General features: G+C 36.6%; 1 protein-coding gene across 1 annotated transcript in view; it reads right to left on the reverse strand.

The window, feature by feature from the left end:
• Nucleotides 1-408: 408 nt before the first annotated feature.
• The window catches only part of LOC115220394 (charged multivesicular body protein 2b), a 32595-nt gene continuing 16053 nt past the window's right edge, over nucleotides 409-16950 (reverse strand). The window contains exons 4-8 of the mRNA XM_029790515.2: nucleotides 14067-14168; nucleotides 10352-10402; nucleotides 8187-8289; nucleotides 6538-6644; nucleotides 409-687 (exon numbers count right to left, since the gene is read on the reverse strand). Coding sequence (XP_029646375.1) covers nucleotides 580-687; nucleotides 6538-6644; nucleotides 8187-8289; nucleotides 10352-10402; nucleotides 14067-14168 — 471 coding nt within the window. The 3' untranslated portion in view covers nucleotides 409-579. The remainder of the gene's footprint in view (nucleotides 688-6537; nucleotides 6645-8186; nucleotides 8290-10351; nucleotides 10403-14066; nucleotides 14169-16950) is intronic.

Raw genomic sequence — 16950 nt, forward strand, 5'->3', positions numbered from 1 at the left:
ATGAGGAAATGGAGAAATTTACCTTTAACTTTAATATTAGTATGTTTATAAGCAGTGTGTTTGTGGACATATATAAAACATTTTCTATCCAAAAACATATTGCATAGACATAGTTTTATTTACACCAAGTTTGTTGTTAGGTCTGTAGTCTTGGAGTGTGTCCTTTTCTATAGTCAAAATGAATCCCCAGCTTAAAGGGGAGTGATCAAGTGAATGACTCACTGCTCTAAACACCACTGAAAACAATGGGAAATATAGACTAAGTACAGTTATTATTTCACTTCGTGCTACTTATTAACATTTGAATCAATAAAAGTAAACTTGCAAATATTTTAATGCCATTTGAAAAGAAACCTTATGAAAACGACTATCATTTCCCATATAAATACATCTTTCAAATTTCTTTCATCAATTCAATGCCTTGTTTTATTTATTCAATTTCAGTAAAAAAAAAAATCATTAGATAATTACATATTAAAATAATTATAAAGTATTATAATAGTATGTACAAAGAATATAAAGAAAGATTTTAGTGAACTAGAATCAGCATTAAAAGGGTATTCTGCTTTTGTTCAAAGCTCACAAGTTCTTCAGTGCAGCCAGCTGCTGTTCAATTTCATCATCGGTAACTTTTGATTTTGATGCTTGACCTAATGAACTTTTACCTGGCAATGGAGCTTCACCCATCTATAAAAAAACAAAAGTTTAAAAACATTATACTGTATACAATAATTTCATTATTATTATTATTATTATTCTGTCAGCAGAACATGTAAACTACAAGCAAGATAAAACAGAAAAACTAGTATTATGGGGCCCTTGTGAGAGCTACCTCATAGGTGTAAATACCTAAATAACTAAATGCTTGTCTACTAATCATTTGGTACCGTGATGGATTGACTTTCTTGATCAAGAAAAGAGATTCTTAGTGAGAAATCTACTTTTTTACATTATGAGGTTAGTATGAAGAAACTTAACCAAGGCGGGGGGATATGACAGCTAAAAAGGGACCTTCTACACAACTACTAGCAAGTACTTATGAGGAAATGGAGAAGTTATATAAAAGATACATAAATGTAACTAAAAGATAAAATACTGAATTGTGCCAGAAAGTTCTGTAAACTGTAAGATATCATTTTTAAGTAGTGTGCAACTCAGTGATATATTAATGTTGCATGAAGATACCTGAAAGAGAAACACAGAACATAGAAAGTAATAACATTGTAAACATGAGGTGGTTTCAGGATATGATTGAAATATGTCGGAAATGATATGATATTGGTAACAATAAAAAGAAAATTATATGAGTGTCAATATGAGAAATTACATAACAAGCAGTATAACTAGAAAAGGGTGAAGTATTTCTTGGAGATGGGAAAACAGAGCAGTAAGCATTCAATAGTGATGACAATGAGCTAAATTGAAAAATCTCATAGAGGAATTAATTTTATACAGGCAATGAAGATGTAAATGAAAATACTACTTCTAGGCACATCTAGACAGTAACTAGCAGGAGAATTGTGCAATGTTGGAAGAGATTCTTTTGAAATTAAAATGGCAAGCTATGGAAGACAAATGACAGTTTGTCTTTTGATCTGTAAACAGCCTTCAGGTATCACTGGTGCTTCATCCAGAAATCACAGCAGGGTAGATTTTGCTTATACAATAGTAGAACAATTCTAGATTTGTCATATATGAAATTTCGATGAACATATCTAAGAGAGTGAAACAAATTTTTTGCTATGAGCTGTGGGAATAGTATGGATGGTGATTGATATGTGTTTCATTTGAACTACCTGAAAGTAAAGCAAAAGCAGTGATCAAGGGATCTAAGCAGTGCAGATGGTGTTTTAATAGAGACTGGGTTTGGAGGGAAAAAGATACCAGGCATTTCAAAATGGAAAAAAATTCAGCAAGATCTGTGTGTGAATTGGGGACAGAAGTAGGAGACAGTGATTTCTGATAGAAGAGAGTTTGCTCAGTTGACATGAATTTGAATAGCAGTAAAGGTACAACAATACTAGGGAAGGCAGAAAGCAAAACTTTCAGTTGGAGTAGCTGGAGGTATCTATGGGTGAGGAAAGTATAAATTCCATATTTTGGAAAAGAATAAGAGGAAGAATATAAAGGTTAAAGGGAGATTTGTCTTACAAAGAAGTACATGTATTTTAATGGTCTACAAAAAGGTATTGCCCACAGCTCATGTCAACATTATAAAGGAATTCACTGAAAACAAATCAAAAGATTTGTTGAATTTAACTGAAAATTTATAGAGCTTCAATTAGTTTGAGAAAGTCATCAAGAGATGTGTCTGTCTTGAAATATTCTCATAAGGAAACATGTTGCCAAAGAGGAGGAAGAGACAACAATGACGATGTCATCATCACCATCATCATCTAACGTCTTATTGTCTAGTTCGAATAGTTGAATAATTTGACCAGGGCTGGTAAGCCTAGGAGCTGCACCTGACTCCAATCTGATTTGGCATGGTTTCTATGGCTGGATGCCCTTTCCAATGCCAAGATGCTCTTCCTAACACCAAGAATGTGATTTTGCATGACAGTGATGCATTAAATGGGGAGACTAGAGAGAATAAGTCAAGTATGATTCATTGTGTGTGTGTTTACTCACATGAAATGCAGAGTGTATCAACTGAGAAATTGACAATGCATTCAAGGGATAGGCAGAAGACAATTGTGCTGGTACCTTTTTTTTTTTTTAATTATTGAAAAAGCAGAGTAGTAAGGCACAAATCATTTACAGGCTCTACTCTTGGTGTGATTGGAACTTATCCTGAACATCTAAAACCCAAGCTCCACAAGTAAAACATATAAAACATAGGTAGAGAGGGAATAACAGCTTCTGATTGGAATCCTTGTAATAAAAGCACTAAATTTCTAAAAGGTGGTATTAGACCAAAGAAAACATTCTGACTACTCTATGATTGTAATGGACTACTTCCTCACACAAGAACCGCACCATCAACCAGAAGTCATGAAGTTAACAGTCCGCATATTTCTGACCATGACTATGCTAATGATCTTACTACATGCAAGACTTTTTAATATCTCATTCTTATTTTCATTGATTTCATTCATCTGATTCTAGCATGGAGCCTTCAAAGGTTTTTAGCCATTTCATCATTCTCATATGATGCAAAATGTAAACTATACATTGGCATTAGAGGCAGTAACTCTGTTATATATAAATACAGCAGAGTATTTGTTTGAATGTACAAATTTTTCCAGATGGCACTGGGATTTTCTGCTTCTTGTTACTAACCAGTACTTCGATTTTTGTTGATATGGACCATGCTTCAAGGGTTTGAATTTTTTAGACTATGAAAAGAGAACAATGTTACCAACATTGAAAGTTTCCAAAAGGTAGAAATCCATTACTAATTTCATTTCTATTACAGAGGATAAACTTGGATTTCTTATCATTATATTAAATAGGCTGCTTATTGATAAAGACAGCCATTACAAATTCAAACTGATAAAGGGTAAAGAGAGCCCTGATTCTGGTTATTGAAATAGTGGCACTATAAATACATCCAGTTCTCTCTGACAGAGACTAAGTTATTAGGAAATTAAATAACCAGTGACATTCAGCTGGAGGTAATTGTGATTAAGTTTTTCAGCAGATTAAATTTTAAGTGAAATTGCTTCAGTTCTTGTGCAAAATGGAAGTGAATCAGCTTCTTAATACAGGCATTCTGTTACAGATACTGCTTTGAACACACATTGCTAGGCCTAATAAACTACACTTTTAAATTATAGTTGAATGATTAAGTTGAGATAAACAGCACATTAGGCTATCTGGCCAACAGACTCACCAAAAATGAAAAAATAATACATAGTACAATATGTGTGACAGTTCACTATTGTAAAGTTTGTTTACATCTGTGTTCTGACATCAACAAAGACATACAACTATGTATTAAATTTTTCAGATCATTAAATCTACATCACACATTCACATCAAAATATAAAGAAAAAATAAAATTGGCACAAATTCTTTAGACTGGAAGTGCTTTTAGAATGTTCCACTCTGATCTGCTTTCCCTTCATAAGTGACAGTTGGCCATGGATAACTTCCTTTTAAGCCTGTTAGCTTTAGTCAGATGTTCAGTTTTAGCTTTCCCAGATTTAAGGAGATAATTTCCAGACAATTTTGTTTCAGCAGACTTCTTTGTTCTTGTCATTCTTATGGCAAAGGTAACATGAACAGTTTTTAAGACAATCTTGAATGATCAGTTCTGGTCACATAGCAGTCCAACCATTGTGGTTGCATTCATTCAAAAAGTGTTTGACTGGTAAGAATTGGTTGAATGTGATTATTCTCCAGACAACATTAACCCAGCAAAGATATTCCATCTGAAATACTTCCAACATATCCAAAGCACTTTAAAGTAACAGCCATGATTCAGCACTATATAACACTTTCAAATTTTGGCACAAGGCCAGAAATTTCAGAGAAGGGGGTTAAGTCAATCACATTGACCCCACTATGCAACTGGTACTTATAACAACATGGGTAATCAACAAACATGAATTTGAATATTTAAAGAAATGTTCTGTTATTTAGAAACACCAATTTACAGTGATTAAAGGCTGAGGATGTTTGATATCTAATAATGAAACAATTTTGATTTCTTTGATATAAATTACAGGGTGTTTGTGCCAAATTTGACAGTTTTCATAAAAGGGAAAAACCCCCCACAATATCATTATCATCAACACAACAATAACATATAATGTCTGTTTTCCATGCTAGCATAGGCTGGACAGCTTGATAGGAACTGGCAAGGTTAGTATCTCAACCAAAAGTAAAAGTACTTTAAAAAATCAACTAGACTATGGCTGAAAGATAACAGTTTACTTAACATACTCATCTACAGCTTCCACCCCAAACTCAAGTCAGCTCAAGACCTGGAGCATGTATCCCTCACATCTTGATCTTGGCTATCAGTACAGCTTGGGTGTTTCAGGCAAAGCAGTTGGTGTCTTTGTCAACCGCAGCCCACAATAATCCATGGGATAACAATCGGGGGAATTAGGAAGCCAGAAACTGGAGTTGAAGTTGTAGAACTTCTGACAACCACTTTTGACTCTTTCCAAAGGTATGCAAGGAACGAGAATCTTGCTGCCACACATATGGCCTCCTCCCTACAGCAACTCTCTCCAATTTCCAACAGCTTTGCAGAGCCATCTGAATTGAGCTTCAGGTCTTGTTCAAAGATGTGGGGTAGCATGATATCACCCTCACTGGACATACATCCCAAGATCCAAACACTATCACAGAGTCTGGGGAACTTCATTTTCCTGATCTGTGAGATATCATATGGATTATAGGTAAGTCACATGTTGTTCTGGATGTTGTGCAACTGGTCCTCGCAAAAGTTCTTTTCATCTGACAAAAACCAGATCACCTCCAGCCCAACAGCCCCCTGGCTGTCAGAATTTGTCCCTTGCAACTCTTGTATGAGTGGCAGCAAAGTTCGTCATTCAGAGCCAGCTTCATGGTGATAAGCCCAATACCCATCTCTCTCTCATTAAAGCCCAGACTTCCTTGCTCAGATCTTTCATCAAATTGTTCTGCAGTTGTTGCAAGAATTCTGGTGTGCAGATGCAGTCAGAATGATTGCTGACCACAGCTTCATAGTGTCCGTTGCAGCAGTCCACGCCATATCTTACAGGTTTTACAGTGTTAACAGAACATTGAGCAGTAGTCAAGATGTCAACATTTTGATACCTAGCATGAATCATCATGATATAACTCTTTTCAAGATTCAGATGGCTTCCAGCCCTCCATGTCAGCTAACTTTTTCTCAACTACATCTTTAATATTTATGTTTTCCAACATCAAGTTGATCCTAAGAAAAGGAAACATTAAAAATGCTTAAATTTAGCCAAAACACAGTAATTTAAGATATTTAAATGCAATAACTGATTCCAGTTGTCCTGTGACTGACCAAAGTATCAACAATAACAAATATTTTGGTTATATTAGCATCGTTAAAATTGTAACTAAAATGTGAAGCAATATTCTGGGTATCTGAGAGGAGCGCCTTCGTTTTGCTGTTTGTATGAATGAAAGATGCACTGTCATCAATAAATACAGGATTCACTCTGACCAAACTGTATATCCTTTTTGGAGTTGATCAAATTCTTCATTATCATAACAACAATAACATAGAATAACAGACACAAGGGGAAACAACATTGTCTGATACATATTCTTGAGGGTGAACAATCTAGTCTAACACCTGGTTATTTGATCTCACTAGCTGAACCAAATAAGCCTCTTTCAGAAAGGATTTTTATCAGCAAATATAATGACCAAAATAAACATAAAAATGTAATATTTATACTCAAAGACCTTAGATCCACCACAAAGTGTGTTGAATTTGATTTAAAAGTAGCTCATCACACTGGCAAGACAGTTTATATGTTAATACATGGCATGGACCCATTTACCCATATTTCCATTTACCTTAGAAATACAGATAAAAAAAAATGCAATAAATGTATTTACTTTTCCAGAAATTTCAATTCCAATCTCATCCAGAACTTGGTTAACAATAGCATCTTCACCTTCTTCATCTCCTGATTCTGTGAAGATGTCATCAAGAGTGTCATTGACTGAAGAAGACAAAACAGTTGATAGATATGAATACAACAAGAACTGAGAATATAACAGAATTAAAAAAGAAAAAACAAATTAACATCTTAAAATTAATATGGAGAGATGAAGCTCTCCACATCCATTAGTGACAAGAAACTAGTGTAACTTGTTAAAGCTTCAGCTGGAAGGAGACAAGTTATGAATTGATTGGCTTCATTAGTTTCAATGTTTCAACATCAAAAATAAACACAGTCAAGTTAAATGCAGTGATTATGTTAGTAATAGGGGTATATCATGGTTACTGTTAGTAAAAAGTCATATTTGCCTTTTCATTACTTTAATATGTGATCAGTGCACAATTACAAGTAAAATATGTTATAGTTTAAGGTTATAGAACAATTTATAAAGATAGGACAGAGAAATACGAGACAAAACTTCAGCGTAGAGCTTTTGTAATAGGGCATAAAAACCAACCAAAACGTGACATGCTGAATTATAGCCATCTTGAGCTAGTTTCAATTGCTGTGCCTATTTCCTTGATGGCTTTCTTCTGTTGCCTTGGTTCCAGGCCTATCTTCTGCACACTAATCTAGATGGAAAGCTGCAGCAACCGGCTTCCATTGGGAATGAGGCCACTTGCCAGCCCTTGACAAGGGCCTCGTCAACTAAATCCTGATCTTTTAATTAAGTTGAATTGCATATGAAATGCAGTGGAGTGTAAGTTTGATTTTAATTGACGAGAATTAATCAGTTTAGGTAAGGATTTGTTCTCATGATTAAGAGTATAATTTTAAATCATTAAAATTTCTTTGCTTACTTTATCGTGTATACAAGCACCCACTTAATACATTTCACATTGCATTAAGTGTACTGGCTAGTGATCCTGTAATACCTGCTGATGATACAGAAGGGTTTCCAGCATTAGAATGGATTTAGAAGAGTTTGTAAAACCTTTGAGTAGCTCCTGCAATTACAGCATAGAGCAAAGCATCTCTGATGATTATTTCACCTAGGGTTGCCTCCCCTGTCCTTTTCAGTATAACGTTCCTATCAAAAACTCCAATTTCCAGTTTCATCGTCAACATTTTCTAATTGCATAGATACGGTTTTAAATGTATAATTCTTTCCTAAAAGTACAAAACATGATTACTATTAGAGCTTTCGGTTCCTTTCTCATGCTTCTTTGTATCATAATGATTGCTTACATTGGCATAAGACATTGAATTTGAAGGGAACAGGGAAGCCCAATAAATCGATTTCAGTAAATGTTTTGTATTTATATTTATCAGTCCTGGCTAACTTGAACTCAGGATACAGAATGGCAAAGCTAAATATTATCAATATATATCATTAAATAAATCCCAGAACTTAATTGCATATATTAATCTCAGAAGAATGAAAAACAAAGTAATCTCAACATAATTTAAAATCAAAATGTAGATGAACATAATTAAAGATTTCGTCTGGCACTGTACCAATTCAGCCACTCCATAAATTTCTATGTATTACTACTACTATTACTACTGCTTCGACCAGGAGTAGGAGGAAACTGTTCTTACTCATTTCTTCAGACATTTCCATCTTTGTGGACTCTCGCTGAAAATCTTGCATCATTTTCATTGTCTTCTTTGGATCCATAACTTTGTTCATCTGAGTCATGGTCTGTGGAGAAATTGAGAAGGCAGATGTAATGTTTGGTGAAAATTATTGTTGAGTAGCTCAATTATCTTTGCTCAAAAAGACTAACAAAGCAGAAGCAGCTGACCAAATAATTGTTTAACTGGCATTCAGAATGACTTAACAAATTCTTTTATTTGTTTCAGTCATTTGACTGTGGCCATGCTGGAACACCACCATTAGTCGAGCAAATTGACCCCAAGATTTATTCTTTGTAAGCCTAGTACTTATTCTATCAGTCTCCTTTGTCAAACCGCTAAGTTACAGGGACGTAAACACACCAACATCGGTTGTCAAGTGATGTTGGGGAGACAAACAGAGACGTGCAAACACCTGAACCCAGAACCATGTGGTTGGTAAGCAAGCTACTTACCACAGCCACTCCTGTGCCTATAAATATGTGGCATTTAAACAAGTTGAAATCCAAACTTGATTGCAGTATATTCATTTTATAATAGTCATTTCTTGCAACTTTAAAAAATGTAACAACTATATAGAACTAACCACACTCGACTCAAGTAGTCTGGAGATGGTACGTTTCCTTTGTATCTCAGTCTGCTTTTGTATAACATGAATGTTGTTTAACCTCAAGTCAGTTGTGATTCAACAGATCAATAATCAATGGCATTCCAGTCATAGCATCCTGTCTCCGTGAGGTACAGTATTTCAATGTTATCTAATATATTACAACTTCACACAGACTGTAGTGTAATTTTTTGAGAAAGCCACCTGCTCAAGAAAGCAGTTAAACAAGAAACCATTTAGAGGCTATCTCACTGTCTATAAAAAAGTTATAGGTAATTTCTAGTATCTTCATTTTCTGTGCATGTGATATGTATGTTTCTATTGTTGAGTATGATGTTTGGTTGTATAAGTGTAGGTTCTGGTTGCAACCACAGCAGAACCAGCCAAAGTAGACTCAATCAAAATAAGACAGCTCTTGTCCTTCATTGCCTATTTATGGTTGTGTGCATCCCAGAACAGTGTTTGATAACTAATGAGGTTATTGTTGCTGCCACCTCGATGAATATATGGTTTCTCTGCTCATCTGGAGAGAGAGAGAGAGAGAGAGAGAGAGAGAGAGAGAGAGAGAGAGAGAGACAGAGAGAGAGAGACAGAGGGAGACAGAGAAATGGTATTTTTAGAATATGTAGTAGTGTTCTGGGATTCTGTAGGTATGTCTGGTTGCTACAATTTGGAGCTGCTTTGGCAACGAACTGTGCTCTTTACACATCCAAATTATGGAAAGGTAGTGTGGTAATAATCCATCTATTTATTATTTTTTATTATTGTATCATGTTAGTTAAGTTTAACGCTTCTGCAAGGGTTCTGAGTGCATCTATGTGGATGCATTTAGTTGCATCTCGTGTTCTTTGATGCTCAGTAAGAAGGGAGATCAAAGATTTGCTAGCAGTGACTTTTTGCTTAGTTATGCCTGTAAAATGACACACGTTAAAACATATGAAATAGTGTATTTAGCTAAGGCTGTGTAGGAATAAGTTAAAGAGAGGGAATGGGAGCAGACACTCGGGGTATAACCCATTTCCAAATTAGCAGTTTTAAACATTTTCTTGTGCAACATTTAGGCTTTTCAAATTGACAGACAATTTACTAGCATATAATTAATGTCACTTTTAATGAGTTTAGTATGATGCTTACAAATGGTAAATGTGGGAAAATAGTTGGAATTTTTACTGATGTAAATAGTTATTAGAAAATGTATGTTGTAAATAGTTGCTGAAGCTATCATATTTTTTGTGAGGCATTATTCTTTACCATTATTGAGCAGAGAAATTAACAGTGATTAACCCATAACTTTTTTTTATGTTAAAAGCTTCCAGTAACAATAACTTTCTTAGAAAGATGGAGAGAAGGATAATGTAACTGAAGATGCAGTGTCTGAAAAAAGACAGGATAAACACATAGCATCACAAGTCTTTCTAATTAGTAATGGCCCCGAACTGAACAACTATAATCTGCCTATCAAGTATAAAAATAACAAAAAGACATATAGAATGAATAAAATTAGAATAAAACTGGTGCTTACCTTTGTTGTAGTACCCATAGCATCAGCCATTTTGACACTGGAATGCATCATCTGGAAATGATGGAAGAAATAAATTCATTTACTCAGCTTCTTGCACTTTACCTTAGTGTTTTACACTCTTCTCAATTATGTCCCATCTTGAGGAAGATGAGGTCACCGCATATAAAGTAAAAGGTAGAAATAGGAGAGTATTGTAGTTTGCTTGAAGCATTGTACATTGTTTGTAAAGAATAAAGAGTTTTGAATGGTACAACAATGCACTATAATACAGACAATGGGTTATTAACACCTGTTGTAATTTAGTCATCCATAGTCTGATATGATATTTCGGAATAATATTCCTTCTTCAGATATTCTTAGATGGAGTCGCTAAGCTGTTAGGAATCTGAAGAAGGAATATTATTCTGAAATTCAGTGCAAGTTTTTTTTTTTGGTCTAAATGAGGGTTTTAACTCCCATTTCTAGCAGGTAGACACTTTGTGTCCTTATGATTAATGTAACTTTAATTCCATGGCTATATAATGCTGATTTAAGCCTGCAACCACCTATATTAATATTGCTGTTATTATCAGCTTTTTTGCATTGCCTTCAATAATAATAACAATATCAATATCTATATAAATATTCTCTTCTGAATATTTTTGCCCCTTATATCATCATCGTCCGTTTTCCATGCTAGTATGGGTTGGACGGTTCAACTGGGGTCTGGGAAGCCATGGAGGCTGCACCAGGTTCCAGTCTGATTTGGCAGTGTTTCTACAGCTGGATACCCTTCCTAACACCAACCACTCCGTAAGTGTAGTGGGTGTTTTTTACGTGCCACCGGCACAGGAGCCAGTGCAGGCTGGCAAACGGCCACGATTGGTTGGTGCTTTTACATGTCACCGACACGGACACCAGTCAGGCGACGCTAGTAACTGCTACGCTTGAACGATGCTTTTACGTGTCACGAGCACTGGTGTCTTAACTACAATTACCATTCCAATTTTTGATGTTGACGAACTTGACTCAACAGGTCTCCTCAAGAACAGCGAGTCACTCTATGATCCAAGGTTGGCACAGCAGGCTGTCCTGCGAGCCATGAACTCACTTCATTTGTCAGGTCTTCGAAGTCACAGCATATCTCCAGAGGTCTCAGTCTTTTGTCATAGCCTCTGTGAGGCTCAAAGTACGAAGGTCATGCTTGACCACCTCGTCCCATGTCTTCCTGGGTCTACTTCTACCCCGGATTCCTTCAACAGCTTGGGAGTGGCACTTCTTCACACATCTCTCCTCATCCATCCATAGTACATGACCATACCAGTGCAGACATCTCTCCTGCACGCTGCATCCAATGCTTCTTATACCCAACATTTCTCTCAGGACGCTTACACTCTGTCGTGCATGGACACTGACATTACACATCCAGCGGATCATGCTAGCTTCATTTCTTTCAATCCTCCGCAGTCACAACCCACGTTTCACTGCCATGAAGCATGGCAGTTCGCACACATGCATTGCACAACCTACCTTTCACTCTGAGTGAGAGACCCTTTGTCGCCAATAGGGGAAGAAGCTTCCTAAACTTTGCCCAAGCTATTCTTATTCTAGTGGTAACGCTCTCTGAGCATCCACCCCTGCTACTAACTTGGTCACCTAGGTAGCAGAAACTATCAACTACTTCTAGTTCCTCCCCAATGAGTGTAATGGAATCTGTTTTCTGAGTATCAATGGTGTCAATTGCCCCTGTGCATCTGCCGCACATGAAAGCTATCTTCTTGGTTAATTTTCCTTTGATATTGCTGCACCTCTCGTGTCCATATCTTACACTGGTTACATCTTATGGAGTTTCTACCTACACCTTTTCTACAGATCGAGCAGGGCCACCTACCTGAAGGGGTGTGTGGTGAGTTTGCCTTCCTACTTACTAGAACTTTGGTCTTTGCTACATTGACTCTAAGGCCTTTTGATTCTAAACCTAGCTTCCACACACGAAATTTCTTCTCTAGTTCCGGTAGCGATTCTGCTACAAGGGCTAGGTCATCGGCATAGAGGAGCTCCAAGGGACAACCCGTCTTAAATTCCTCCATTATTGCCTGGAGGACTATGATGAATAGAAGGGGGCTGAGGGCTGAGCCTTGGTGGACACCAACTTCTACCCTGAATTCTTCACTGTACTCATTGCCAATTCTAACCTTACTACTAGCCTCTCTGTAGAGAGCTTGTACAGCCCTTATTAACCATTTGTCAATCTCCAGTTTCTGCATCGCCCACCAGATAAGGGATCATGGGACCCTATCAAAGGCTTTCTCCAAGTCCACAAAAGCTAAGTATAGGGGTTTATCTTTGGCTAGGTATTTCTCCTGCAGTTGTCGAACCATGAATATGGCATCAGTGGTGCTTCTGCCAGGCACTTGAAAGTGAATATACTAATTGTTGTTGTATTCTGTCATTGGATAATTCTCATGTGCCCAATGAACAGGGGGGGGGGTTCACAGCAACACCAGCACCTATTCTGGCACTGTCTTTCCATTGATCACTGGCAGAGAGAGAGGAGTCGCTGCTATCACTAGTGTTCAATCATCTATCATTGACAAGACCAACGGTCAAAATCATGTAACCTGATGGTCTCAGCAATGGATGTGCTTGGCATTTATACCCCTGCAAGCAATATAAACAAGAGTGCATTTTGCACAAAAGGCCAAATTGAGAGTTTCTCTCATGATATCTGCCACAGTATAGTTTATTCTAACAGAAGATCCAATGGGGGATTAATATATATATATATATATATATACACACACATATGTGCTCTCTCTCTCTCTCTCTCTCGTGTTATGGCATATTCATGCCTTTGACGAATCATGGCTTGTTCCTCCTCCATTTATTTCTGTCTCTTGCAACATCACCCAGGTCGTTTTCACTCTGCAGCTTTGAGTCTCTTCTCCATGACTTTGCTTATTGTCCAAGACTTACATCCATACGTTAGCACCGACCAGATGTAGCACTTTGATAGTCTTTTCTTGACTTCCATTCCAATTCTCTTTCCACATAAAAATGCTCCTCATATCCATAAGTCTTCTTTGCTAATCCAATTCTGCACCTGATGTCCTTATCTGACCTTCCATCTGATGCAATCCAACTTCCTAGATATATGAAACTGTCCTTCTGGCTCCATCCCATTTCCATTCACCATCAAGCGACATGCAAGTACCTGTGCTTTCTTGGTACAGACCTCTGGCAGTTAATCATCAATCCAAACTTTACACTCTCCTCAGTCACAATATCAATCAATCCCTGAAGCTTCTCTGCAAACAAAGCCGTATCATCAGCGTGCCTCAGATTGTTATAATTCCTTTCCTTAAGTTGTAGCCCTGCAATTGTCTTGATCTTGCTTAGAGCTTTCTCACTATACGTGTTGAATGCATGTACTAAATTCTGTTTGTCCTGAAAGAAAGAAAGAAAGGAAAAATGGAAGGAAAAGTAAAGACTGATACTCTAGCCATGTGATGCATTGCTGAATGACAGCTTGGAGGATATGCCAACTCACAACTTTCATATATGAAATGATGCGAAGCTGACCCACTAATTCCATATTCACTTCAAAATCATTAAAAATAACTGAATATAATCAAATTAATTTTCACCTGAGTATTTGCAAATGAATCTATAATGTGGATTCAATGGAATAGTAATCTATATTATATATACAGCAAAAAAATTTATTCTGACTTACTTTCTGTTGACTTCCAATAGCTTGGACTCTTGAACCAACTGTAATATTTTTGTTCTTTTGTTTACGTAGCGCTATCAACTGCTTTGCAAGAATACCTGCAGCCTGAAAGAGGGTGTTTAGAAAAATTTTAGAAAATGTACTGCTTTGAAATAAATGGGTACTGAAAATGTTTTTCAGCAATAGAAATATTCTAAAGCCCTGAAGTTCTTCTGGTCAAATTCTATTTCAGTTTCATGCAATAAACACGTAAGTGTAATCCTTATTATAATTTTTGAGAAATCTGTCTGCCTGTAACATAACTTCATGTCCAGTTGCACCCTCTCCCTGCCTCAAGCTCTCCATTTTTGTTTGTATGTATGTAAGTACAAGCTTAATCTGTTGATAGCCATGAAACATTTTTGTCAAATTTCAGTATTTTTCAAAAAATTTAAATCTATAATAATGGGTCGGACCAATTTGATGAAAATATGAGCAGAGTCTGGTAGTAAACCTGTGTTGTTGTCATTTTTGTGAATGTGCGTAAAATGGTGAAATTTTACGCTTTGGGGTAGATTTCACCAAATTGATGTCATGATGGCTAGTGCACAAAATGCCCAAATTTTACATCATCATCGTTTAACGTCCACTTTCCATGCTATCATGGGTTGGACGATTTTGACTGAGGGCTGGCGAACCAGATGGCTGCACCAGGCTCCAATCTTGATCTGGCAGAGTTTCTACAGCCTGATGCCCTTCCTAATGCCAACCACTCTGAGAGTGTAGTGGGTGCTTTTTACATGCCACTGGCACGGGGGCCAGTCAGGCGGTACTGGCAATGACCTCGCTCGAATCTTTTTACACATGCCACCGGCACATGTGCCAGTAAGGCGACAATTAATTAAAAAAAACGAGGATAAATAAACCTTACATTTGATGGAGTAATTTGAATGCTAAAGGGTTAAAAATTGTTCTCAATAAAACAGTAAATGTTGTTATCTGGGAAGACATTTCTAGTTTTGGCATCTGTCTTTCACAGAAGATATATATTCATTGAAAGAGGTTTAAGAGAAATATTATCTAGCTTGCTACAATGTCTTTAGTTATAGCTAATATTTTGTTAATGTATTTTTGAAAAATCGATGTTGATTAAAAATTGATTTTTAAAAAATTCCAAGTGCATAAGTGACTGCATGGGCATAAGCCCCTCCCCACAAGTGTCAAGTTTCATCAAGGTCTGTTGGATAGTCTTGGAGGAGTTAAAGTAGCAAATTCACAAACACGCAAACTTGCCATCTATTATTATAGATGTATGTATGTATGGATAGATGGATGCATATATATATTTGTTTTTCTCTTTCTCGTTTTAATTCAGAATAAATTTTGATTGGCCACTTGTTTTAACAATCATCCTTTAGGTCTTACAGATTTTTATAGTACCAGATGTCATGATCATTTGAAGTGCATTCTCTCCACAAGATCCCAAGTTCAGTCACACTTTGCTCCAGACTGGCTGGTATGCATCCTCTTACTCCAATAATAATTACTGGAAAATGGCTGAATGGATTTTCACCAAATTTGGCAGAAATACTCAATAAGTGAATGGCTTAAAATGATGAAAATTTGGTTTGATTATCTTCAAACATTTATAAATACATACATAGATATGCAACTGCGTGTGTATGTGTGTGTACAGTGATGGATTCAAGGTTTTCATTTATTAATGAGTTGATTTCTTAATGCCACCGGAGTATAAATACCTATAATGGTGAGACACTTCTCAAATTCTATGCAGTATTTTCTATTAGTATTTCATTTTGTTCACTTTCATTTTCTTAGGAATCAACCCTTGTCTGCATGTGTGTAGATCATAGTGTACCTATTGTGGGTATATACAGGGGTTGGACAAAATAATGGAAACACCCAGCATCATAATTTTGAAATATCTATAAATCGTCAAAAGCTTGTTTATTTTTGTTTTTTGATTTATTATTAGTGTTGCTTAATATGTTTTGCTAAAATTGCTGTTTCTTTTCAGATACCATCAGAAAAAGGTAATTCATTAAAATGCCAGGTCTATCAGACTTTCAAAGAGGTCAAATTGTTGGTGCTCATATGGCAGGTGCGCTAGCATAACAAAATCAGATGAAATGTTTGGTGCATCAAAAAGTACTGTCTTGAAAGTAATGACAGCCTTTGAGAAAGAGGGGAAAAAAACCTCCTCGTCGAAACAAAACTCTGGAAGAAAACCAAAACTTACAGATAGGGACTGTTGGACTCTTATGCGAATTATTAGAAAGGATCACAAAAGTACAGCTCCCAAAATTACTGCAGAGCTTAATGACCACCTCAAGAACCCAGTTTCCACAAAAACTGTTTGCCGGGAGCTGCACAAAGCCAGATTTCACAGGAGGTCTGCTATCAGAAAACCACTACTTTCAAAAGCAAACGTTGCAAAGCATTTAGAGTGGAGTAAAAACCTACAGAATTGGTCCTAGAGCAGTGGAAGAATGTTATTTTCTCAGACGAGTCATCCTTTGCCTTATTTCTGACCACTGGCCAAGTATATGTGTGGGAGACAGCTAAAAGAAGCATTTGACCCAAACTGCCTTCTTCCAACTGTTAAACATGGAGGAGGATCCGTGATGATCTGGAAATCCGTCGGCCCAATGGTTTCCCTTCATGGCAGAATTAATAGTCAAGACTATTTAAGCATTTTATCTGATCAAATTCATCCTATGGTTGCAGAACTGTTCCTGGAGGGAAACACAATCTTTCAGGATGATAATGTACCAATTCACACAGCTAAAGTTGTTACTGAATGACACAAGGAACACTCTAGTGAAGTTGAACATCTTATCTGGCCACCACAGTCCCCAGATCTCAATATCATGAAACATTTATGTTG

The sequence above is a fragment of the Octopus sinensis genome, linkage group LG16, assembly GCF_006345805.1.
Source record: "Octopus sinensis linkage group LG16, ASM634580v1, whole genome shotgun sequence".
Lineage (NCBI taxonomy): Eukaryota > Metazoa > Mollusca > Cephalopoda > Octopoda > Octopodidae > Octopus > Octopus sinensis.